General features: G+C 44.0%; 1 protein-coding gene and 2 non-coding genes across 4 annotated transcripts in view; 1 reads left to right on the plus strand and 2 right to left on the minus strand.

Annotated features, from left to right (window-relative positions):
* The window catches only part of UNC5D (unc-5 netrin receptor D), a 628,812-nt gene that overhangs the window by 194,898 nt on the left and 406,892 nt on the right, over positions 1-27,022 (minus strand). For both annotated transcript variants that reach the window (XM_068971067.1, XM_068971066.1), the window contains exon 4: positions 25,521-25,624. In XM_068971067.1, coding sequence (XP_068827168.1) covers positions 25,521-25,624 — 104 coding nt within the window. The remainder of the gene's footprint in view (positions 1-25,520; positions 25,625-27,022) is intronic.
* On the minus strand, positions 11,259-11,331 carry TRNAK-UUU (transfer RNA lysine (anticodon UUU)). Its single transcript has one exon. It is a non-coding gene; the product is annotated as a tRNA-Lys (tRNA).
* LOC138079384 (U6 spliceosomal RNA) lies at positions 13,983-14,088 on the plus strand. The gene has a single exon (XR_011144863.1). It is a non-coding gene; the product is annotated as a U6 spliceosomal RNA (small nuclear RNA).

The following is a 27,022-nucleotide window of genomic DNA, read 5'->3' on the forward strand; positions in this document are numbered from 1 at the left end:
GAATTAGGCCAAGATCAAACAGCTAATAAAAGGAGATGCTTGGACTCAACTCTTATCTGACTTATGCTTTATTCCAAGATCCATGCTTTTAAATGTAGTGATTTAGTGAATAATGCCTCCCGTAGATTTTAAGAGTCCCCCAAAGATTGCTTTTCCCCAGCCCCTTGCCTTTCAAGTAGAAAAGACAATGATGTCATTAAAACAAAACAATGGATTTTAGCTTTCCTAATTATGAGGCTGAGAAGGGGGTCTGAAACCCGGGCCCCCTCCCGCATTTAACATGTCACATTTCCTGTACAGTCATGTCCAGTGAAGCTATGGGATAAGTATGTCCATCTTGGATTTGCCCTAGCAGAGACTGAGGCAACCTTCAGGAATACATTGTACCATCATCCTACTTAGAGGTGATTTCCCCAGCAGGGTCGTGGCCACGTGTAATTAATCCGTGACTTGCATTTTTGATCCATAGGTTCAAGGCCTGTGCAATGTGGCTTTAACTTTTTTCATGTGGGGTAACTTGGGCTACTTGAGACAATAACAGAGTGTGGATAAGGACAGTCTCTTTGGAGAACAGAACTTCCGGCTGCCTGACTCACCATGCCGCTCACACTGGTTTCCTCTTTATCCAGCTCTTCTTATATGCTTCATCACATCCTTCCCAGCTCAGAGCACACCCACCCAACACACAGAACTCCCTGATGAATCTGCAGAACCTAACAGTCATTTCTGTTGGAACTTTTTGCTTCCTCTTTTCCTTTAAACACGGCTTCAAGATATGCTTTTTGAGTGTCTAGTCTATGCCAGGTACTCAGCTTAGGGCTGGCTATAAAGAGATGAATATGCCACGGTTTCCTCTACCTACTGTATGATCCCAGGTCAGTGGGCATATGTTAACAACTATCTGTTGATGCTGGGCTCAAGTCAGAAAAAAACTTTGAGCACCCAATTTGGGGCAGCCACTCTCTTAGACACTGTGAGTAGCATCTTCGTGAGATGCAAAGAGATCCAACCAGTCCATCCTAAAGGAAATTAGTCCTGAATATTCATTGGAAGGACTGATGTTGAAGCTGAAACTCCAATACTTTGGCCACCTGATGTGAAGAACTGACTCACTGGAAAAGACCCTGATGCTGGGAAAGATTGAAGGCGGGAGGAGAAGGGGACAACAGAGGATAAGATGGTTGGATGGCATCACTGACTCAATGGACATGAGGTTTGAGTAAACTCCGGGAGTTGGTGATGGACAGGGAAGCCTGGCATGGTGCAGTCCATGGGGTCACAAAGAGATGGACACAACTGAGCGACTGAACTGAACTGAAACTAGAACCAACACACTGATCAGGGAATCTCAACCAGGCAAATTTGGCAATGTCTGGAGACATTTTTGGATGTCACAAAATGAGGTGTGAGGTGCTAATATCACCTAACAGGTTGCTATAAACATCCTACATGGAGCAGGACAGACCATCACAGCAAAGGCAGACCCAGCCACAGATGTCCACTGTGTTGAGGTTAAGATCCCAGCTCTGTCTTGTGCCCTTTGGAGCCTCAGTAATGACCACCCAAGTATCACAAAAGGGAAGGAGATTAGCTTTGATGGAAGCTGCCCTCAGTTTCTTCAGGGGTACGGAGTTGCTCCTGGAAGCCAGGAAGGCAAGAGAAACTGGAAAACTCAGGGATGAAAAGCTCATAATCAGAGCATGACTAGGTCCAGGTACAGAAGTGAATGTGAGCAAAATTTCAGACTTGAAAGCAAGCAAATGAAAGGAAGAATAGCTGTGGCACTTTGAACGCAGATCAGGGGAGCTGGAATAGCATCAGGGAGCTTACCTGACTGAGGCCCATGGAACAAGTGCGTACAGGGTAAAAGCAGATACCAACTGAGAAAAGGGTCGGGGGAGGGTGCAAGGAGAGGCTCACTTCACATGATGAGCTGGTCGCAGAGGTGAGCGGAAGAAAACAAAAGCTCTCTCCAGAGCCGCGGTACCCAAGAGCCTTTGAGAGGATACCTACGCTGTCTGGATGAAAAGCTCCAGCCTCGCGGAAACAATAACAACACTCCACTGTCCTTTGTCAGCCCAGAACCCAGGCTTTCATGAAGCACTCTCACGACTGGGGAAGCCTGACAATCCCGAGCTTCATGCCTGCTTCTAATGGACTCAGAGCCTCTGGGAAACAGCAGGACTCAGGTCGTTTCAAGGAAAGTGAGGAGCAAGGTACAAAGGAGGCAAAGGAGACCTTCAAAGGTGCTGTCACGTCGTTCGGGAAGTCCTCACTGAATGCAGAGGTGAAGGCCTGGTGCAGGGCATTGAAGGGCCCAAGGCTGCCTGACCTCTCTCTTCTGCTGCTACTTTTGTTCTGAGCAGAGGGGAGAAGGGCGCCCAAGAGGTGAGCTGGGCAGAGTGAATGGAGTGAGTCACAGCCATCGTGCTCCAAAGGCTTCAGCATCAAGGCCGGTGACCACAGATGTCTACATCGTGAACGCTTCCCCCCACCAGCTCCAAGCGATCCCTGCAGCAGAAATGCCGAGAGGGCTTGGAAAGACAGGCCTGCTCTTGCCCAGACAGTGGAGGCATGGTGCTCCCAGCACTTGGCAGAGCGTTATTGAAAGCAGGCTCCTCTGTGGATTTCTGGGTCTTACTTTTGGGACGTTTCTGCAAGTCTGAAGTTATTAATTAACAAATCAATAGCTTTTTAGAAAGGTCACTTCGAATGATGACGGAAAAATACATACACTCATGACTTCCTATGTGCTTCCCTGTTGCTGTCTAACGATTGGGTTCTTGAACTAAATATAGCAGGACACTGAAAAAACAGGCACATAAATCTAGCATCTTACTTCTGATTCAAATCCTTCACTGGCTCCCAGTCACCACTGAGCAAGAGTCAAAGTTTCTCTAAACGACAAGGATTTACTGCATAACACAGGGAACGATACTCAGTATCTTGTAATAAAGTAAAATGCAAAAGGATGGGGAAAATACAGACATATACATAAATATGTACGACCAAATCATTTTGCTGTAGGTCTGAAACTAATCCAATATTGTAAATCAACTATACTTCAATAGACTTTTTAAAAAAACTTAAGGAAAAAAGTCAACATTTTTCAGATGGCCAACCAGGCTTTCCATGAGTCTCCATTCCATTGAGGCTCTCCTATGTACTTTAGGCTTTCTCAAACAAAACTCACTGTACTTCCTGGCCAACCACGTGTTTGACATGTGCCTGCTTTTAACCAAGCTGATCCTATACCCTGAGTACTCTGTGTAACTTTCCACCATGGTGACCTCTTATTCATCCTTCAAAACCTCTACGGGAATTATACTTGGCATACTCTTGGGTGATCACTCTGGCCAACAGAAATAATCATGTCCCTTCTGTTTTAACACTGTTACATTATAATAGGCCGCATACTCTGCTTGAGATAGTTATTTATATATTCCTTTCATTTGATGGCTGCTTGGGCTTGTTAGCAATATAGACTGGGTCTCATTCCTTGAGGCAAAGAAGCCATCTACTGAACTAGTAAGAGATGTAAGCTTATTAGACCAAGCAAGAGACTGCCCATAAGTTGTCTTTAAATCACACTCTGATGTCAGGTCCAACAGAGCTGACCCGGCACTCATTGGAGGCTCCTGTGATGGAACAGAGGATGCAATGTTGGAATGGGATACATCCCTGCTGGACTCACTACTCCCTCACTTACCAAGCATACGACGCGTGATAAAAAAACAAGAACTATATGGCTGTCTCAAGATCTGGGCTTTGAAATCAAAGAGAACTTGGCCCCTCACTGTCAGAGAAATTTCAGGAAAGCTACTTAACGTCAGCTTCAATTTTGACATCTATAAAATGAGAATAACAACAGTGCCTAACTCAGCTGTGAGAATGAAACAGGATGACAGATGGCGAGTGCCTAGCAGAGGGCCTGGCCTGTGGTCCTCAGTATATGGTAACTAAGAGCCACGGTCGTTCTTGGGGATTTTGCATCTTGAAGGATCATGGCATTGAGTGAAATGACAGATAAATGTCATCTAGCGCTTGTCAGCTTCCATTTCCCTTGAGGGCTTTTCTTCCCATGAGCTCTCTCTGTTATCTTTTCTCTTGATCAGTCATTACCATCACTCCTCTATAGTACCAACTCCTATCACCTATTATCATATTTGAATAATTAAAAATGAGAATGTGACTTCTCTGCCTATCAAGGAGACATTTTCCCAAGCAAATGTAGGAAGTTCACTACCACGTAATACTTTACTCCTTCTAAACATACACAGATATTGTAACTAAGGTAATTAATACTTCAAATACTACATAGATGACAAGGAAAGATCAAACTGATAGGCTCATCTAGAACTGATGTACCAGTGACTGCTCCTGTCAAACTGGTGTGGTACTAGACAGACCTGCTCTTTCATTCCCTTGCCATGACATGCCACAGCTACCTCCCACAGGGAAAGTATAAACTGCTCAGTTGTGTCCGACTCTTTGTGACCCCAAGGACTGTAGCCCACCAGGATCCTGTGTCCCTGGAATTCTCCAGGCAAGAATACTGGAGTGGGCTGCCATGCCCTCTTCCTGGGGATCTTGCCAATCCAGGGACAGAACCCGTGTCTCTTATGCCTCCTGCATTGGCAGGCGGGCTCTTTACCACTAGTGCCACCTGGAGAGCCATTCCCTTCTCCAGGGAATCTCCACCCAGGGATCAAACCTGGGTCTCCTGCATTGCAGGCAGATTCTTTACCATCTGAGTCACTAGGGAAGCCCTTATAATCAAGGGGACGCTGTCGCTGCAAAGGTGATCTCCAAAGGCTACTATGGAGCTAGCCCTTGAATCACCTATGTGGCACTTCCTGCACACAGAAATCAACATTTAAACCATCACGTGTGACTAGCAAGGGCTGGTGCTGGTGTCCACGGAGGATGCGCATCCTCGTGCACGATGAATAAGCACATCAAGGAAGAGACTCTAATGGAGGACTGACAGCCAGATCTGTAAGGCAAGACTGAGTCAACAATTAAAAGAACAGTTCCAATTCAGTTAAGCCAGAGCCAAGAGAGACTCGACTACATTTAAATCAAAATTCACCGTGGCAGGGGATGATGAGCTGCTCGGCTTTGAACGCTGGATGTTTTTTTTTCTTGGAGGCTTAACTGACAAAGCCAAGTGTATCGGAGTTATGTGCTAATGTGAGCTGTGCTAAGCTGGGGCGGCGGGCCTGTCATCTGTGGTGCGGAAGCCACCACGACTTGCACCAGCCGAGGCTCAGGGAGTTTCATGAAGTCGCTCTCGCGCTCAGTGTACTGACTGTGCTGATCCTAAGACAGCTCTGTGGGAAGATCACGGCTCCTTAACGTTTAAGAGAGTGGAGAAGCGTGAGAGCTACACAGGGCGATGAAAGAGGCCATCGAGGATTCCTGCAGCAAACGCAGACTGCGGATCTGAAGTGAAACTGTTGTAAGATCAGCCGGGCCTATCTCCATAGTACCTGCAGGCAGGTGCTTATTCTGTGGGTCTGTAAGTACCCCATGAAGGAGAAACGGGCAGGTTCTATCTGACTAGTAGTTGTGTGAAAAGCCACACAGGGCACTCGTGTACTTTTTCCGTTGCCCACAGTTAACTAAAAACAAAAATCATGTGGAGGGGTGGGATGACTGGGAGATTGGGACTGACATATATATATATATATATCACTATGTATAAAACCTCAGAGAAGGGCATGGCAGACCACTCTAGTATTCTTGCCTGGAGCATCCCATGGACAGAGGAGCCTGGCAGGCTGCTGTCCATGGGGTCGCAAAGAGCTGGACACGACTGAGCAGCTAACACACACGTATAAAACAAATAATTAATGAGAACAGGAGGGTCCTCGATGGCTCAATGGTAAAGAATCTGCCTGCCAATGCAAGAGATCCAAGTTCGATCCCTGGGTTGGGAAGATCCCCTGGAGAAGGGAAAGGCGAACCACTTCAGTATTCTTGCCTGGAGAACTGCATGGACAGAGGAGCCTGGTGGGCTACCGTAGCCCATGGGGTCACAAAAGAGGTGGACACATCTCAGTGACTAAACAGCAACAACAACTGAGAACAGGCTGTAGAGCACAGGGAACTCTACCTCATGTTCTGTGGTGACTCAGCTGGGAAGGAAATCTAAAAATGAGAGGATTGAGCGGGCGGGGGAGCGGCTGCGGGTACGCGTGCGCGTGCGCGTGCGGCGCCGGCCCGGCCCCGAGCGCGCGCGCCGGGCTCCGGAGCAAGCGGCTCCTCTGCGCGCCCAGGTTGGGGATGCTCTGGGGTGGGGTTCCCGCCGCTCCGGGTCCTCCAATGCACTCTGTTTGCCTTTAATTAAAAAAAAATAAATAAATAATAAAAATGAGAGGATATATGTATACATATAACTGACTTACTTCGCTGTATGGCAAGAAACTAACACAACATTGTAAAGCCACTTTATGCCAATTAAAAATTAATACAAAAAGCAAACAAAAGGTATTAGAGATGGTGGCATTTCTCTAAAGAAAGAGACCCCTCGGGTCTCTTCTCCAAGAGACCAGATGACAATTAGGATTTGGGAATCATGGCGAAAGAGTTCCAGGAGAAGCTGTGATGGCTACGGTTGGTGGTTTCTGTTTGACGTTTGAAAAAGTTCTGCCTAAAATACAAAGGCAGCCTACATTGGCTAAGCGAGTCAGGATGGCGTGTGGCGTGCTTCAGAGAAGCATTAAAATCCATGCTGTCTCAGCAGGATGGGGACTGAGCTCTTGATTCATGCCCGTGGAGCATTACTGCTGAATTACAGAACCGCAGCTCTTTATGGGGAAGCCTCCCAAACTGCTTTTACTTCTGCATAATTCAAGATATAAAGACTGTTTATGGCTGCTCAACTGCATAAGAAGGCGAAGGATAGAGAAATCGCTCCACACCTTCATTCTGTTAACTCAGAAATCACGCATTTTCTTTGTGTATGTGCTTTCCTCTCAGAGTTTACTATTGATTGATTAACTACTGACGTTCTCCTGTTTCCCTCCAAATTGCCTTCCCTCTTGATCCATTTGCTTCTTCTCCCAATTTGAGAAACCTTAAGCAGACTCTGAAAATTCTGAAAGGAGAAAGGATGCAATCCACCAGGGAAAAAAAAAGAAAGAGGGGAAGAGAGGGAGGAGGACGCCAACTGCTTCTCCATTCAATCAAAGTTTATTCAAAGTGGATACCGGCACTGAGCAACTCTGCCAGTGCACTCCTGGAACTTGAAAACAGGGCAGATTTCAAGGCCACTGAATGATGGAGTTTCACTGCAGTCAGGGAATAGTAAGACCCAGCCATGGAATCATAGCCAAGAGTAAAGAAATGGTGGAAACCATATGATGTCACTTAGACGTGTAATCTAAAACACGACATGGATGAACTTATCTATGAAAAAACTCATTTCTGGTCTTTTTAAAAATTTGTTTCATTTAAATATAGTTGATTTACAATGTTGTGTTACTTTCTGCTGTACAGGATGGCGGTTTCATGTATGTACATGCATATGTACCATAGATATATTCTTTTTCATATTCTTTTCCATTGTGGTTTATCACAGGATATTGAAGGATATCCCTGTGCTATACAACAGGACCTTGAGGCTTATTCCCTAAATATAATACTTCTGCACCTGCTCTTCTCAAACCCCCGCTCTATCCCTCCCTCACCGCCTTCCTCTTGGCAACCGCAAGTCTGTCCTTCATGTCTGTGAGTCTGTTTCATAGATAAGTTCATCCGTGTCATGTTTTAGATTACACGTCTAAGAGACATCATCTGAAGTGAAGTGAAGTCACTCGGTCGTGTTCAACTCTTTGCGACCCCGTGGACTGTAGCCCACCAGGCTCCTCCGTCCATGGGATTCTCCAGGCAAGAATTCTGGAGTGGAGTGACATTTCCTTCTCCAGGGGATCTTCCCGACCCAGGGATCGAACCCAGGTCTCCTGCATTGCAAGCAGACGCTTTAACCTCGGAGCCAGCAGGGAAGCCCATATGGTACACATATATGTATATACATGAAACCACCATGCTGTACAGCAGAAAGTAACACAACGTTGTAAATCAACTATACTTCAGTGAAATAAATTTAAAAAAAAACAGAAATGGAGAAAAAGCAAAAGCAGAAGGCTGGCATGTGTGCACACACAGACAGGTTAACTTATGTCATAATCTTGCTTTCACACTCTTAGTAGCACATGCATGAAATAAGATGGCAGGTGAGAAAACGACAGGCTTCTTATCTTACTCGGCTCATGCTCAGCATACAACATCCAACATATAAAGAAGCTTCATCAGGTTGAGTTTAAGAGAACAGCCTCCGAATCCAGGCTTTTTGGATTCAATGAGTGGCTTAATCACTCAGTGAGCTGCTTAATCATTCTGTGCCTCGGTTTCTTTATTTATAACACTGGCATGTAACTGTCACCAGAAAGTTGCTGGAAGGATTCAGTGATGAGTACCCGGCATTGAGTGCATATACAATGAATCTTGGCGATGGAGTAGTTTCTCCATGAAATTATCCACAGAATCAACGATTCCATAAAACAGAGATATTCCTGTATTTGCCTTCTCACAGATAGTAGCTTTAAGGATCAAATGAGTCAATATATGTGAAAAATCTTTGTAAATTTGAAAGTGATCGTTTGAATTTAAGCGTTTATTATCATGTATATCAGAGAGTGGGCTTCCCCAGTGGATCAGCTGTAAAGAATTTGCCTGCAGCACAGGAGCCTTAGTAGACACAAGTTTGATCCCTGGGTCGGGAAGATCCCCTAGAGGAGGGCATGGCAACCGACTCCAGTATTCTTGCCTGGGAAATCCCATAGACAGAGAAGCCTGGTGGGCTATAGCACATTGAGTGGAAAGAGTCTAACATGACTGAAGCGACTTAGCACGCACGTATGCATGCCAAAAAGCAGTCGTGTGGATATTCATCCACTAAGTCACAGAGGCTTCCAGACTATTGCCAGAAGCCAAGTGTTATCTGCTAAGGTACGAGTGAGGGGAGTAGGAGGGGGGTTGTGAAAGGGATGGGGAGGATGAGGGTGGGAGGGGTAGGGTATAAAAGGATCCTGAAAAGCATCATTTGCATTTCCCATCCTGAAGGGAGTTAGCTCAAGGAAATATGACATAAGGTCATAAGAAGTTAATACAAGAAGTAGGGCAAGAAAGAGAAACCAAAAAAACGTTCATAGCGTTATGCTATAAACATACACACTACTATACACAAAACAGACAGCTAATAAGAACCTGCTGTGTAGTACAGGGAACTCTACTCAACGCTATGCAATGACCTGTGTTGGAAAAGAACCTAAAAAAGAGTGGATATGTGTATAACTGATTCACCTGGCTATATACCTGAAACGTGTCAACATTGTAAATCAACAATATGCCAATAAATATTAAAAAATTAAAAGTGTTTAGAGGAAAGGAGAAACTGCGGCCCTTAACTTGCCCAGGCCACACTGATTAAAGTAGATATTTCTAAGAAAGCAAAGTCAGTGTCACCTGGGATGGCCAGGAGCAAGTTCGACTTGGCTGGGTTAAAAAAGCTTCTCCCAGACTGTGTAAAGGGCAGATAGATGGGGGATGTCAAGGACCTTCCAGACAAAGAAAAATGGGGGAACAAAGAGATGGGGCTGTAAATAATACAGCCAGAAAGTAGCAAAAAGAAAGGAAGTCGAGCCTGTAGGGCTGACCTAGAAGAATGCAGGAAAAAAAAAGGAAGAGTCAAGACACTGCCTTTGCCACTCCATCACTTTCTCTACCCTTGGCTTTGAGAAATGTAATTCCATCTTCCATATTTCACCCCCTCCAGGAATAAAGAACAAGAAAAAAAAAAAAAAGGAAATAAATACAAATCAGGAGCTTTAGATGGCTTCTTTACTTCCTCAGTGAGGAACCAGAGCTTCTCAGATAAGGACGTGGTAAAAGTCAGTCCATTAATAAGATTGATTTAGGGACCTGTATTAATGATGAGGGTTTTCGGGCTGCAGACATTCACTTTTTAAATAACTTATATTAACCTCATTTTCCCATCTCTCTTACGATAGCAAATTTCTTTTTACAGGAATGTTTTTAGAGAAGTAATTTACTGGCACTTAATTACTAGTATTTAACCAATTCAACATTCCCTTTTCTAAGAGCCCACTAGGTTTCTATTACAATATTATACATTCTAATCAAATGTCGCTTTCTGCAAAGGTCTTCATTGTCAGTCTCCTCAAAGCAAAGTTTATCTGGACTATTAGACATTCTCTCTCTGCTTTGGTTGCACCAAATTAATTATTTATACCTAAGGTCCACCGCTTCAGAACTTGGGCATCTCAATGTTTCTCCAGTGGATTATTAAGAATCTTTTTAAAAATAAAATCCTCATTTCCTAGTCTGTTTGATTGAGGTTAAACACAATAGTCTAGTGATTCTTGTACGAAACAGTTCAATGTCATAAGATTCTCTCCTGGGTTTTATGGCAATGAACAAATTTGAAATAAATGAACCTTTCATTAAGAATATCCTCACAGGGGAGAAGGGAAAAGGGCTTCTGACTTAAAAACTGTCTGCACCAGTCTAACAGAGTTATTAAAACACATCTGATAGTACGCTGATTCTATTATTTATACAACAGGAATAATCGGAGATACAAAAGGGGCCGTAGGAGTTTCCAGCCCCATTCCTTATTTTACAGATAAACAAAAAGAGATCAACAGCCCTCAAAGAGCCTTTAGCTCATAGTGACTTGCTTGGTTCTAGGGGACACTTTTAGGTACTCATCAAAGGCATCCTTCAAGTAGTAAGACAGGGCACACACAGAGTCACCCTCACGATTCTTTACTGCAAGCAACCAACTCTGCTCTGACTTGTTTAGGTAGAAAAGGATTTTATTAAAGATTATATCTCTAATAAAGTTCTTCCAGGGCTTCCCAGGTGGTGCTAGTTTTAAAGACTCTGCCTGCCAATGCAAGATATCTAAGAGAATGCAGGTTCAATCCCTGGGTCGGGCAGATTCTCTGGAAGAAGGGGAGTGAAGTGAAAGTCGCTCAGTTGTGTCTGATTCTTTGTGACCCCGTGGACTATATATAGTCCATGGAATTCTCCAGGCCAGAAAATTGGAGTGGGTAGCCTTTCCCTTCTCCAGGACATCTTCCCAAGCCAGGGATCAAACCCAGGTCTCCTGCATTGCAGGCAGATTCTTTACCAGCTGAGCCACAAGGGAAGCCCCAAAGGTTAGGAAATGTCCCAGGGTGGGCTCGAACCACCAACCTTTAGGTTAAAAGCCAAACGCGCTTACCACTGTGCAACAGACACATGAGGTAGGCATGGCAACTCACTGCAGTATTCTTGCCTGGAGAATCCCCACGGACAGAGCAGTCTGGCAGGCTACAGTCTATGTGGTCCCAAAGAGTCAGACACAGCTGAAGTGACTTACACACACACACACAGAATTGCCTAGAATCTCCAGTAAAGTCAAAGATACATAGTGAAAGTGAAAGTGAAGTCGCTCAGTCATGCCCGACTCTTTGTGACCCCATGGACTGTAGCCTACCAGGCTCCTCTGTCCATGGGATTTTCCAGGCAATAGTACTGGAGTGGATTGCCATTTCCTTCTCCAGAGGATCTTCCCGACTCAGGGATTGAACCCAGGTCTCCCGCATTGCAGACAGACGCTTTACCGTCTAAGCCACCAGGAAGATTCATAACAGGCAGTCAAACGGAACAATAAGCAACCACATCATAGGGAAATGGAGAGTCATGTGGCAGCGTCCTCGCAGTTCTAAACCCATGACATTGACATGGCTCCCAGCCATAGGACTCGCCAGTTCTGCGGCAGCACCTCCGCCGCCACCCTCTCCAGAGATGGATGTCCATACCAGTACCTCATCATGTTGCTCAACACTCCATCCCACCTTGGGTGAGCACACCTGATGAGTGGGCCTAGCCACAAAGACTAGAAAGTAAGCTTTGCAGCTTTCACCTTAGGGAGGTGAGACTTTAAAAGAAATTCCCTGAACATAAGAAAGTAGGACAAATATTCACCAAGTTTAACAGAGCTTCTTTAAAAACCTTTGACTTCCATATGGGCATCTGGAAGGAAAAAATGATCTCCTTTCCCTAACTGCACCTAGAGAAGGAGATGGCAACCCACTCCAGTATTCTTGCCTGGAGAATTCCATGGACAGAGGAGCCTGGTGGGCCACAGTCCATGGGGTCACAAAGAGTCGGACACGACTGAGTAACTAACACTTTCCCTAAATCCACCCTCCTGCCCCAGCCCTCACCAGTGATTTGTTTTCGAACACAGGTGTGACTCTGACATACTTTCATTCTTTCATTCTGTTCCTGGGACCTCATCTTGTTACACAAGCATGTCAACCTACTTACTCATCAGTCAACAGAGAGAAGGGGACCTTCTCCAAGCTACACTTCATTGACTAAAGCCCTTGACCTTTTTTTTAAATTGGAAGTATAATTGATTTCTGCTTTATAGCAAAGTGATTCAGTTATACACATACACACACGTATTCTTTTTTCTTGTTCTTTCCCATTATAGTTTATCACAGGACACTGAACATAGTTTCCTGTACTATGCAGCAGCTGTTTATCCATTCTAAATGTAACAGTTTGCATCTATAATCCCCAAGCTCCCAATCCTCCCCTCCCCCACAGCAACTACAGATCTCTTCGCTCTGTGAGTCTGTTTCTGTTTTGTAGATAAAATCCATTTGTGTCATATTTTAGATTCCACATATAAGAGATATCACATCTTCACTTAGTATGATCATCTCTAGGTCCATCTAAGTTGCTGCCAATGGCATTATTTCCCTCTTTTTTATGGCTGAGTAGTAGTCCATTGTGCATATGTAATCCATTCCCTACGTAAAACAGCATGGAGGTTCACCAAAACTAAATAGAGGGCCATACGATCCAGCAATCTCACTCATGCCAATTTATCTGGAGAAAGCTATAATGCCAAACATACAAGCATCCTTATATTCATAGCAGCACTATTTGTAATAGCCAAGACATGGCCCCTTGACCTTCACCTTTCTAATTCTAGCACCATCTTGATTCCTCAGTGACATAAAAACAATAAGATTGCTCAGCATGCAGTGGCTCAAGGCTACAATCTGTTAGTTGCTTGCCTTTGGCTTTTAATTCTCAGACATTGAATTATTTTGAGGAGGTTGTTTACCTTGATGTGTACAGAATTAGCCTTAGACACTAAGCCTTTATGGCAAGTTTTATTGTCCAAGGCAAATATAACCTGTTAAGATTTACAGGCTTTATTAACAGCAATAACCATTTTACAACCAACATCAGTAAATCAGGGTTTATTGAGAACTCTACAATTTTAATCTGTGGAAAACCATTAAAATGTCGGATTTTCATTGGACATAATTTCTAACTTTTATGAAAGATAGATTTTGCATTTAATTGGGGAGTATAAAAAAGTGCAGTGTGGGATAACGAATTGTTTTGAAAAGAGCAAATTGGTTTTAGCTAAACAGCAGTGTCAAACACTAAAAAGTGGCCATCTTTAGTTAGAACTGCCCCAAGGTTGAGGTTAAAAGCAACTGTAGTGACAAATGCATTCTAATACATCTCACAATGGGATGAGCTCATGGCGTTTAGAAAAGGCTGAATTATCATCTGTTCACATTCCAGGTATTTTCAGAAAAGCATACAACTAATTATTTCATTTAAACCTATGTCTGCTGCCTGGTGAGTACTTTCAAGTTTATATATCAGGCTTGCTTTGGAGGTAGCGCTAGTGGTAAAGAACTCACCTGCCAATGCAAGAGGCCTAAGAGATGCGAGTTCGATCCCTGTATCAGGCAAATCCCCTGGAGGAGGGCAAAACAACCCACTTCAGGATTCTTGCCTGGGGAATCCCCATGGACAGAGAAGTCTGGCAGGGAACAGTCCACAGCGCTGTGTAACATCAGACACGACTGAAGGGACTTAGCATGCGAGCACACATACTAAATGTGGAATGATTCAGAGAAGATTAGCATGACCCTGTGCAACGGTGATGCAAAAATTCATGAAGCATTACATATTTTTGTTTGGAAGCTTCCTACAAAACTGAACACACTCTTAGCACACGATCCAGCAACAGTACTCCTTGTTATTTACTCAAATAAGCTAAAAATTTACGGCCACACAAAACCCCAACGTGGATATTTATATCAGCTTTATTCAGAATTACCAAATCTTGGAAGCAACCTTGATGTCCTTCAGTAGGTGAATGAATAAATAAACCGGGTTCATTCAAACAATGGAATATTATCCAATGCTACAAAAGCAATAAGCTATTAAGTCATGAAAAGACATGGAGGAAGCTCAAACACATATTACTATGTGAAAGGCACCAATTTGAAAAGGCTACATGCTATATGGTTTCAACTATATGACATTCCGGAAAAGGAAAAGCCATGTAGACAGTTAAAAAAAAAAATCAGAGGTTTCCAGACATTGTGGGGAGGGAGGGATGAACAGACAGAGCACAGACAATTTTTAGGGCAGAGAAAAGACTCTGTGTGATACGATAATGGTGAATACATGCGTACATGTGTGCTAACTCACTTCAGCCCTGTCCAGCCCTTTGTGACCCTATGGACTGCACCTGCCAGAATCCTCTGTCCATGGGAATTCTCCCGGCAAGCATACTGGAGGGGGTTGACATGCCCTCCTCCAGAGGATCTGCCTGACCCAGCGATCCAGCCCACGTCTCCTGTCTTTTGCATTGTCAAGTGGGTTCTTTACCACTAGCACCATCTGGGAAGCCCAGTGATGGATATGTCTCATTATTAATTTGTCCAAGCCCACAGAATGTAAAACACTAAGAATGAACCCTAATGTAAACTATGGACTTTGGGTGATAAAAAAAGTTTATATACCCAAGTGTTTTTAGTAACAATAATGCCATTCATTACTGGTTGGGGCACAGACTTGGATTACTGTGATACTGAATGGTTTGTCTTGGAAACGAACAGAGATCATTCTGTCATTTTTGAGAATGCATCCAAGTATTGCATTTCAGACTCTTTTGTTGACTATGAGGGCAACTCCATTTCTTCTAAGGGATTCTTACAGTAGTAGATAAAATGGTCATCTGAGTTAAATTCACCCATTTCCACCCATTTTAGTTCACTGATTCCTAAAATGTTGATGTTCACTCTTGCCATCTCCTGTTTGACCACTTCCAATTTAACTTGATTCATGGACCTGACATTCCCGGTTTCTATGCAATGTTGTTCTTTACAGCATCAGACTTTACTACCGTCACCAGTCGCATCCACAACTGTGTGTGGTTTTTGCTTTGGCTCTGTCTGTTCATTCTTCCTGGAGTTTTTTCTCCACTGCTCTCCAGTAGCATACTGGGCACCTACCAACCTGAGAAGTTTATCTTTCAGTGTCCTATATTTTTGCCTTTTCATACGGTTCATGAGGTTCTCAAGGCAAGAATACTGAAGTGGTTTGCCATTTCCTTCTCCAGTGGCCCATGTTGTCAGAACTCTCCACCATGACCTGTCCATCTTGGGTGGCCCCGCAAGGCATGGCTCATAGTTTCATAGTTCCCCAACCAATAGTGCTGCAGAAGCTGAAGTTGAATGGTTCTATGAAGACCTTGAAGAACTAACATCCAAAAAAGATGGCCCTTTTCATTATAGGGGACTGGAATGCAAAAGTAGGAAATCAAGAGATACATAGAGTAACAGGCAAATTGACTTGGCCTTGGATTACAAAATGAAGCAGGGCAAAGGCTAACAGAATTTTGCCAAGAGAACACACTGGTCATAGTAAATACCCTCTTCCAACAAAACAAGAGAAAACTCTACACATGGACATCACCAGATGGTCAATATCAAAATCAGATTGATTATATTCTTTGCAGTCAAAGATAGAGAAGCTCTATACAGTTAGCAAAAACAAGACCAGGAGCTGACTGTGGCTTAGATCATGAACTCCTTATTGCCAAATTCAGACTTAAAGAAAGCAGGGAAAACCACTAGACCATTCAGTGGTTTATCAATGGTTTATTCAGAAGGGTAAATAAAATCCCTTCTGATTATACAGTGGAAGTGACAAATAGATTCAAGGGATTAGATCTGATAGACAGAGTGTCTGAAGAACTATGGACAGAGGTTTGTGACATTGTACAGGAAGCAGTGATCAAGACCATCCCAAGAAAAAGAAATGCAAAAAGGCAAAATGGTTGCCTCAGGAGGCCTCACAAAAAGCTGAGAAAAGAAGAGAAGCTAAGGGCAAAGGAGAAAAGGAAAGATATACCCATCTGAATGCAGAATTCCAAAGAATAGCTAGAGAGATGAGAAAGCCTTCCTCAGTGATCAGGGGAAACAAAGAGAGGAAAACAACAGAATAGGAAAGACTAGAGATCTCTTCAAGAAAATTAGAGATACCAAGGGAATATTTCATGTAAGGACAGGTACAATAAAGGACAGAAATGGTATGGACCTAACAGAAGCATAAGATATTAAGAAAAGGTAGCAACAATACACAGAAGAATTATATAAAAAAGATCATCATGACCCAGATAGCCACAATGGTGTGATCACTCACCTAGAGCCAGACATCCTGGAATGTGAAGTCAAGTGGGCCTTAGGAAGCATCACTATGAACAAAGCTAGTAGAGGTGATGGAATTCCAGTTGAGCTATTTCAAATCCTGAAAGATGATGCTGTGAAAGTGCTGCACTCAATATGCTAGCAAATTTGGAAAACTCAGCAGTGGCCACAGGACTGGAAAAGGTCCGTTTTCATTCCAGTCTCAAAGAAAGGCAATGCCAAAGAATGCTCAAACTACCCCACAAATGCAGTCATCTCACACGCTAGTAATGCTCAAAATTCTCCAAGCCAGGCTTCAACAGTATGTGAACTATGAAATTCCAGATGTTCAAGTTGGATTTACAAAAGGCAAAGGAACCAGAGATCAGATTGCCAACATCCCTTGGATCATTAAAAAGCAAGAGAGTTTCAGACATTTACTTCTACTTCTGCTTTATTGACTATGCCAAAGCCTTTGACTGTGTGAATCGCAACAAACTGGAAAATTCTTAAAAGAGATGGGACTATCTGACCACCTGACCTGCCTCCTGAGAAATCTGTATCCAGATAAAGAAACAACAATTAGAACCGGACATGGAACAACAGACTGGTTCCAGATTGGGAAAGGGGTATGTCAAGGCTGTATACTGTAATTCTGCTTATTTAACTTATATTCAGAGTACATCATGCAAAATGCTGGGCTGGATAAGCCACAAGCTGGAATCAAGATTGCCAGGAGACATATCAATATTTCTCAGATACACAGATATGTGGATGACACCACACTTCTCAGAAAGCAAAGACCTAAACAGCCTCTTGTTGAAAGTAGAAGAGGAGAGTGAATAAGTTGTCTTGAAACTCAACATTCAGAAAATGAAGATCATGGCATCCAGTCCCATCACTTAATGGCAAATAGATGAGGAAACAATGGGAACAGTAAGAGAATTTATTTGGGGGGCTCCAAAATCGCGGCAGATGGTGACTGCAGCCATGAAATTAAAAGACGCTTGCTCCTTGGAAGAAAAGCTATGACTAACCTAGAGAGCTTATTAAGAAGCAGAGACGTTACTTTGCCAACAAAGGTCCATCTAGTCAAGGCTGTGGTTTTTCCAGTAGTCATGTATGGATGTGAGAATTGGACAATAAAGAAAGCTGAGTGCTGAAGAATTGATGCTTTCTGAATTGTGGTGTTGGAGATGACTCTTGAGAGTCCCCTGGACTGCAAGGAGATCCAACCAGTCCATCCTAAAGGAAATCAGTCCTGAATATTCATTGAAAGAACTGATGCTGAAGCTGAAAGTATAATACTTTGACCACCTGATGCGAAGAACTGACTCACTGAAAAGACCCTGATGCTGGGAAAGATTGAAGGTGGGAGGGGAAGAGGACCACAGAGGATGAGATGCTTGGATGGAATCCCCGACTCAATGGACATGAGTTTGAGTAAGCTCTGGGAGTTTGTGATAGACAGGGAAGCCTCGCATGCTGCAGTCCATGGGGTCGCACAGAGTCAGACACGACTGAGTGATGGAACTAAACTGAATGCCATTCATAAGACTCCCCAGGGGATACGGTAAAACCTCAGATAGTTACCAGCTTCTGTAAATAACCAAAATAGCCATTTATTTCCTCCATGCACTAGATCGTGTGTGCTCAGATGCTAAGTCCTGTCCAACTCTTTTGTGACTCCATGGACTGCAGCCTGCCAGGCTCCTCTGTCGATGGGTTTCCCCAGGCAAGAATACTGGAGTGCGCTGCCATTTCCTTCTCCAGGGGTCTTCCTGACCCAGGGATGGAAACCTTATCTGCTGCATTCATAGGCAGATTCTTTACCACTGAGCCACCAGGGAAGCCCATCAGAGATTATACGCATTAGATAACAAGAGAGGAAGACAGGAAGCATTCTGGTGCTTCATCCTCTGACGAACTTGAAAGGCAAGAAAAAGGCACAGGCTTGGAGGAAGAGCTCATGGACTGCCTGGGGAAAGGAGGGGTGGTCCAAGCAGCATCCTTCTTCATGGGGCTGAAAGTGTGCTACAAACCGCAAAGGTTTTCAATTTCAATCTGCATCCTCAACTGCAATAGAACCCTACATCTTCCTCTGAGAAGCAAAGTTCACGATGCTTTAAAACAGAAGAACATGAGAAGGAAGAACTGAAGCCACGATCCTCTCTACTATTTATTTAGCATTAGAAACTGTGCTAGATGCCTTGCATATTCTTGGGTTTTCTTCTTCTTTGGAGCAATCCAACAGGAAATGTGTTGTTCCTGTTTTCAGATGAGGCCTCTGAGGTTCCGGGTGGCCAGTATTTGCCATAGGTCCTAGTGTTAGGAGGTGCCAGTCAGGATCGGACTGCAGTTTGACTCCAAACTTGTTACTTTCCCTCCATTATGCCACACTAAGAATTTTCAGTTCTCTACCATTTCCAGACTCCACGACTATATCCCAGGAGAGAGAACCCGGTGATACAGACATCATTACCCACTTATGAGGATATAACCTGGGGCCCATTATGACAATGATGTCTTTCGGGGTCATGGCCAAATGTGGGGAAAGTTGTAATAAGGGTGGAGACTACTTGTATTCTCTCCTCTTCATATGCCCCCTTTCCTTCCCCTCCAAGGCATCCTCTCTGTAACTGAAGACATTCAGTACTTCCTGTTTCCTAAGATTACATCTAACCTAGGCTCCTGGTCCCTGGGAGGATAGGGGCTCCAGGACTGCCCTACTCCCAGAGCCTCTATTCCCTCTGTGTTCGTAAGTTTTATCGCCAGATGATCTATTTCAAACAACGAAACACAGCAATTACAACACCTTTTGGATTAGCATATCAGCTGGAAGAGATTTCAATGAAAAAAACTATTTCTCAGGGCAGACTGTCAGGCAGCAAAATAAGAAGATATGTTATTGCTGGTCTATGGGTCCCAAGCTTCCAGAAAGCCTTTGCAGAAGCTAACCAATCCTATCATCTCACTAAAAAGAAACACCAACTACCAAAGAGAGGAAAAGTCTAACCTTTAAGTTTGATTGACTCCATGATCTGAAAGCTTGGACAAGTTCCTATAAGATGGACATGAAAATACCAAGAGCTTTCTAGCATCTCATAGCAATCTTCTGCAAATTAAATTAAAAACAGAAAAGATTACTTAACACAGTGCCTGGCACACAGAGGCACTCTTTTTATTCTTATGCAAAGCACCTTGTCTGGTCATCTAGATAGAGTTAGATGCCAAGTATGTTCTATCTTACAGAGAGAAGACAGAGGTGTCTTGTGAAAATAAGATGTCCTCCCAAGGTTCCTTTCAATGTGCCAAGTAGGAGACCTCCTATTCCACTGCAGGACAAAACCAGCTGGTACATCAGCTACTAGTTCTGACTGGATCAGTCACCAGTTGTGACTGGACCCCACCAGTCACAACTCCTTCTAGTGATGACCTCTGGGACCCCACAGGAGGTGGGCAGGACGGGAACCAGGGTGCAGTGGAGCGCGTGGAACATCCCTGCTCAGAGAAGGTAACTTTGACTGATGATATTTCACAGTGACGATTACATAACTGATCACTTTCCAAGCAGTTTCCAGTTACTGTCATTCTGAAGAGTCATTAACATTAGGATACTCGCATGACTAAGAGGTCAGTAAGCACAAAAATACCTTGCAATCTGAAGACCCCATGACAGGCACTGGCAGACATGCCCCTCCAAAAGACCCTGACCACAGAAGGTATGAACATTTTCACCTTCTTTCCCTATCTGTATCCGTCTCTCTCACAGCTTTCTCCTCTAGATCGACCTGCCCTTCAACAAAAACACAAATGTTGGTGGAGATAACTAGTGTGTAAGCTATTCTGAAACTAAAGAGCTGTAAATATCAGTGCACAGACATAGGTAGTATCCATCTCATAAATAAGTGAAATTTCAAAGTAACACGTGTTTGGAACCCAGATGCTTTCCCACCTTAAGATGCTATAAAAGCTTGTTAAGGCCCCACACCAGCCATTAACCCACAGTGCAGCTGAAACATTCTCCATATTCATCCATAATACAAAAGGTAGGAAACAAAGCTTCCCCTCTTCAGCTCAGAATTTCTGTTTTAAACCATCCTACAGTCACAGCTGTTCCTTGAAATGGCCCTCTTTCAGCCAGCCTGGCTCTGAAATTTATTTCTAATGATGTCTGTGTGCTTAAAAATAAAAGATTATTAATATGTCAAGGGGGAGTGGAAAGTGAACTGAGTTCAAAAGTGGCCCCCTTTCCAAATTTCAAGCCCACACATAACCTGTACATGTGACCTTATTTGGAAATAGGGTCATTGCAGACACACTGTGACCAAGAAGATTAACACAAGGCATTACTGGATTGAGGCTGACCCTCATCCAATGATTCATGTTCTTGTAAGAGCCAAAATTCAGACATATCAAGATAGAGAGAGAGAGAGACTTCCCTGGTGGTCCAGTGGCTAAGACTCCATGCTCCCAACGCAGGGGGCCCGGGTGTGATCCTCAGTGTTGAACTAGATTCCACATGCCCCACCTCAGGGTTTGCAGGACACAACTGAAGATCCCAGAAGATCTCCTACACCACCACCAAGATTAGAGGTCCTGATGCTGCATCTAAGACTCTGTACAGTCAAATAAATAAATATTAAAAAAGAAAGTGATAAAAAAAAGATACGGAGAGAATAATACCCCTGTGAAGATGGAGGCAGAGTCTGTAGTGATGTATCTACACCCCAAGGGCAGCAAGGATCGTCAGAAACCACCAGAATCTAAGAGACAAGCTCATTTTCCAGAGCCCCCAGGAAAACTAACCCTGCCTGCACCCTATCAGACTTCTAGCCTCCAGAACTGAGAGAGAATTCAGTCTGACGGTTTTAAGTCCCAGTATGTAGTCATTTGTCACAGCTGCCCCAGGAAACTAATCCAGGAAGCAAATACCTACCAGTGCAGAAATCTGGCGAGAGGGGAGGCACCAGAAAAGAAAATATACTTTCTTACTGAGAAGTCTGTATTTATTGTGTTCCTTCTTCCCCTGGTCAAGAACTCTCCCAAATACTGTTTTCACTGCCATCAGGGTGTCTGACTACTGGAAGTTTTTCACATAGGGTTCTGCTCCTGTGGTTATAGCTGAAAATCACATCAGAATGGGGTGGGGAGGGATGGGAGAGGAGGGAGGCCCAAGAGAATGGGGATATATATATAAATACACACACACAAACACACACGTGTGCTTAGTTGCCCAGTTGTGTCCAACTCTTTGTGACCCCATGGAATGTAGCCTGCCAGGCTCCTCTGTTTGTGGGAATTCTCCAGGCAAGAATACTAGAGTGGGTTCCCAGGCACTTCTCCAGGGGATCTTTCCAACCCAGGGATCAAACCCAGGTTTCCTGCATTGTAGGCAGATTCTTTACCATCTGCGCTACCATATAGCTCAACAGGTATTTGTGATATACCAGAAAGTAATACTGGAGAAGGCAATGACACCCCAGTCCAGGACTCTTGCCTGGAAAATCCCAAGGGTGGAGGAGCCTGGTAGGCTGCCGTCCATGGGGTCGCGAAGAGTCGGACACGACTGAGCGACTTCCCTTTCACTTTTCACTTTCATGCATTGGAGAAGGAAATGGCAACCCACTCCAGTGTTCTTGCCTGGAGAATCCCAGGGACAGGGGAGCCTGGTGGGCTGCCGTCTATGGGGTCACACAGAGTCGGACACGACTGAAGTGACTTAGCAGCAGCTGCAGCAGAAAATAACACAACATCGTAAAGCCACTATTCATGCACACTCAGTTGTGTCCTGCTCTTTGCAACCGCATGGACTATAGCCCGCCAGGCTCCTCTGTCCATGGGATTCTCCAGACAAGAATACTGGAGTGAGTTGCCATTCTCTGTTTCAGGGGATCTTCCCTATCCAGAGATCAAACCCGCATCTCCTGCATTGGCAGGCAGAATCTTTACCACTGAGCCTCCTGGGAAGCCCTATACTCCAATAACAAATAAACAAAAGAGACGTAAAGATGGAAAAAGGAATTGAGCCAATAGGGACAACTCATTTCCTTTCAAGGACAGTGTTGGGGCAAGAAAGGTGGAGGGATGTTTCAAGAGCTGATTCCAAATTCAACCCAAGTTCAGCCTTTCCCAAGGATTGAGTTGGCCAAAAGATTCATTTGGGTTTTTCCATACAATGGTATGGACAATCTGAATGAACCTTTTGGCCAACCCAACAGTTGACCAGCTAGGAATGCTGCTTGCTTCCTGGAGGCTAATTCTTCCTCCAACAGGGATCTTCCCTCCCAACCATGGCCCCAAAGAGCCTTGGAGTCCTTTTAATTCCTAAATCCCTGAGCTCTCTGGGAAGATACTTCAATATGTGTGTGCACGTGTACAAACTCATGGACACGTTTATATATCAAGGCACATTTTCCCTTTTGGCTCTTACCCTACCAGGTTACACATTGCTTATCTTTCTCTTCTCTGTTCTTTATTTCCATTGTGTCTTCAAAGACTAAATGAAGAAGGACGTATACCCATTTTCTAACACTCAGGAGAAAAGACAAAAACAAGAGTCCAGTGGATTTCACAGTTTTGTCTGGGCTGAGTCCCAGGACTACCTCCAATATTCAGGAATAAAGGCAGGGAACTACTTTTCATTCATATTCAACAGATATTTATTAGACACCTGGATGTGAGAAGCACTCTTTTCTGTTCTGGGGATAAAGCGATACAAAAATAAATATGGGACTTCCATGGAGGTCCAGTGATTTTAAGACTCTGTGCTAACATGGCCAGGTAACTAAGATCCCACATTCTGTGTAGCATGGCCAAACAAACAAAAGTCTCCTTGTGGAGCTTAAATTTTAATAGAAAATAAGTTGAATAAATACAGTATGGTTGTGCTAAGAGCTAAGGAGTTAATAAATGCAGAGACAGAGGCTTGAAAGTATACATGTAGGGTAAGGAACCAACATTGTCATCAGAGTGCCCTGAACAGGCCTCACTGAGCAGGAGGTATCTAAGCAAGCCCTGAAGGAAGGGAAGAAACAATGGAATAACTGGGGAAGAGTGTTCCAGCAGAGGGGTCAGCATGTGCAAAGGTCCTGAGGCAGGCGCATGGCTGGTGCAGCTGTTGAAGAGTGAGGAGGCTAATGTGGCTACAGCAGGGCCCGAAACTGAACAACAGATGAGGTCAGAGGTAAGAGCAGGCCTGATGATCCTGGACCACATAAGGCATGAAAGTGGCCTTTTCTCTGAGTGTTCCGAGGAACTTTGGGAAGATTGAACAGTGTTATGACTTAAATGGGTGTAAGACCTTTGGTGGGTCATTGATCTGAGTATCAGTTTTCTTGCTCCTAAAATGGAAAGGCCGTGCCAAGTAAATATCTAAGCTCTCTTCTAGGTGTAAAAATTGATTTTTAGACATCTAGAGAATGTTCGGTTCCCACAGAACAGATAATAAAACCATGACCTTCTGCCCATCTTCACTGCTCTCTGGTGCTTCAGAGTTGACACAGTGACCCAGCCCAGGCCTGGCAGAAAGCCTGGTTATGAGAGATGGTGTGATTATAGCGAAAGGCTGGTACCTGAGTGAGTCCCCCAGGAACACGTAGGGTGTCCTCAATGATACCGACATTCACCCGGCCCCATAACACCCAGCCACCTGTTCCCCGCCTCGGAAATCCAGGGCACTCTCTGTACAGAACAAGGCGGCAGCCAAAGGAGATCAAATATCTGTTTGCTTCACATTAAATACAAATCTAAAAATAAGAATTTTCCTTTCTCATCATTTCGCATCACGCATGGAGAGTTCATTTTAATTTTCAAGTCCGTTTACTTCATTTCAGGGAAGTTTGGGAGCTTTGAATAGAATCCACCCTGCAGGCTTCTTGTCTGGATCAGCAAGTCTGTCTGTTTTTGGTTCCCCTTGGTACTTTTTACTCTTCTGTCCTTCCAATTGCAAAATCCCACAGCAATGCACAACAAAGTTTTCCATTGTTTTAATATCTCTACCTCTTAGTGAAGAAACCACGACTCTCAGGACCTTCCCCTAGCTGCTCAGAGAAGAGTCACAGCTGGCCTCTCTCCTGTTGGACTCAGACCTATGTTTGCATACGTTCTGGGTTGGCTAAAACATTTGTTCAGGCTTTTCCATCAGCTTATACAGGAAAACCCGAATAAAGTTTTCGGCCAACCCCAAAACAGGACTTTACCAAGCAATCTTTGTACTTCTGAATAGACCCCACAATATTATCTTAATACCCATATTACGAGTCTATCAGAACCTCTTTTAACAGTGACTGAAAGAACACCATCCCCACCAGCACAGTGTGTTATTAATGACAATTATAGTCTAAGTGTATGACAGAAGCTTCTGGAAAACCAGCAAGGAGCAAAAACTATGACTACTCTGGATTCCTACCACCTCATTGTGAACAACAGATAACAGTTCAGAGATTTGTGACCTCCAACACTTTGTGTGTCCCCCATGCCAGCGCAGTGCCTAAAACATAACAAACACTCCAGGGTTGTCTGTTTCGTAAGCAAATGAAGGATAAGTGCAAACACCCGTGAAACTCAGCAATGGAGCCCGACCACCTTCTTTCTACACTGTTTTCATGTGACTTTGCCTGTTAGATGGATCTAGAAACCAATGTACAAAGCAGAGTGCCCAGGGTGACGGATGAGGCCACAGAGCAGGCACCGGCATCACCGAGGTCCCCAGGAGGAAGGGCACGCAACAGTTTCCACCCAAACTGGCTGGCGAGAGCTTAAGAAATTAGAGGTGAGACAATTTCCTCTTCCAGCTTATTCCCATCAGTCGCTTCACCATCTTTAGCGGTTGGGTCCAGGCAGCAAGAAGGCCTGGCCAGGCTGGCTTATGTCTCCTGTGAGCACATAGGACTCAGTCCCCCGCCTTGGGAACTGGCCTGGTCTTACCTCTGCAGCAGGAACTCCCTCAGGCGGCCGGCAGTGTAGCACAATCATGCCTTCGATGGGTACCTCCCTTCCCTGTGGGTCTTGCTCAAAGTTTTTCCGTAAATCTGCAAAGAATGGGAAAGACAAGATACTTTGCTCTGGGGCCAGGAAGATCCACATTTGCTCCAAAGATGATAAAACAGTGAGCTTAATGTCACAATCTAGACACACACACACACACACACACACACACACACACACACACACACCCCTGGTTTCAGGAGTTCCAGAATCTAAGAATCCTTTTCCTGAATATTCAAACACATTACAAATAAGCCTTAACCAAACTATCCCTAATATTCTCTACTGATGTGATGGATAGAAGATTTACTAGGAGAGCAGGAAAGAAAAACTCATTACTTCATGAGTCTTTGCGAGCATTATCTACTTAGCATCTGATAAAACACTTGGTCTAATAAATTGCCATCCACAGCTATTATGCATCTGAGGTGCACGTGATTTTATTAACTAAAGAATGCATTATTAATCTGTAACCTCTGCATTCCCTTCGCCCTCTAGGGAGCTCTAGAAGATGGTAATAGAGTGTGATTAGCTATTAGTCTTTTTTTTGTAACCAGGGAGAAGAGGCAACATTCAACCACAACAAAATCTATAACCTATCCAATCAAACATATAATTAAAAAATCACAACGCCCTCCAGTCCAACAACAACGCTGGGCATCCATGTAGTGCCTTTCATGGAAGACTCCAGGCTCTTTGCAAACAAGCTGCACCATTAACCTTTTGCACGTAGAAGGGTGACACTTGGAGGGGTTAATTGGCTTGCCAGTGGTCACAGAGAATATCAACGCCAGGGATGGGGAAGAATTTACCACGTGTCCAGACATTAGTCTCTGAGTACTCACCAGCAAATCTTTTTCAGGGGAAAGGACACACACGGGGACAGTTGAGAAAGAGAGAAAGAGTATCATTTGCATGGCTTTCCACTTAAGCATATGCTTCATTAGCAAGAGTGGGGGCTGGCCTCTACTTCTTTTGGAGGTGTCATAGCAACACTTTGATAATTGAACCTCACAAGCTTATTTCTGCTGTCATTTGAAAGCCTGGGACAGTGGAGTGAAGACAGTTTGACAAGCCTTCCTCAAGACCTGCCCCTCCCTCCCAGACAATGTATTTTTCTTCAACTGAGGATCTCAAATTACAGGCTGTGGATTTATTGATTTAATTTTCTTTAGTGCTTACACTAACATGAAATATGTTCTGTGTAAAGAGCAGAGCTTCAGAATCAGTTACATCTGTATAGATGGTATAAATACATTAAACTTGCTTTTTGCAAGTCAGAAACACGCCATGAATAACAAGCCCAGCAAGCCATGTATTCACTTTCTTTGGAATTTTACTCTTAATGTTTTCCTTCCCAGAGGCGACTGATGTCTTTTTTCAGCAGGGCTGTCTGTCTGGAGATCATCGTGAGTGTATGTGAAGCCAAGTGTATGTGAGTC

This window comes from Capricornis sumatraensis, chromosome 4 (assembly GCF_032405125.1).
Source record: "Capricornis sumatraensis isolate serow.1 chromosome 4, serow.2, whole genome shotgun sequence".
Taxonomy (NCBI): domain Eukaryota; kingdom Metazoa; phylum Chordata; class Mammalia; order Artiodactyla; family Bovidae; genus Capricornis; species Capricornis sumatraensis.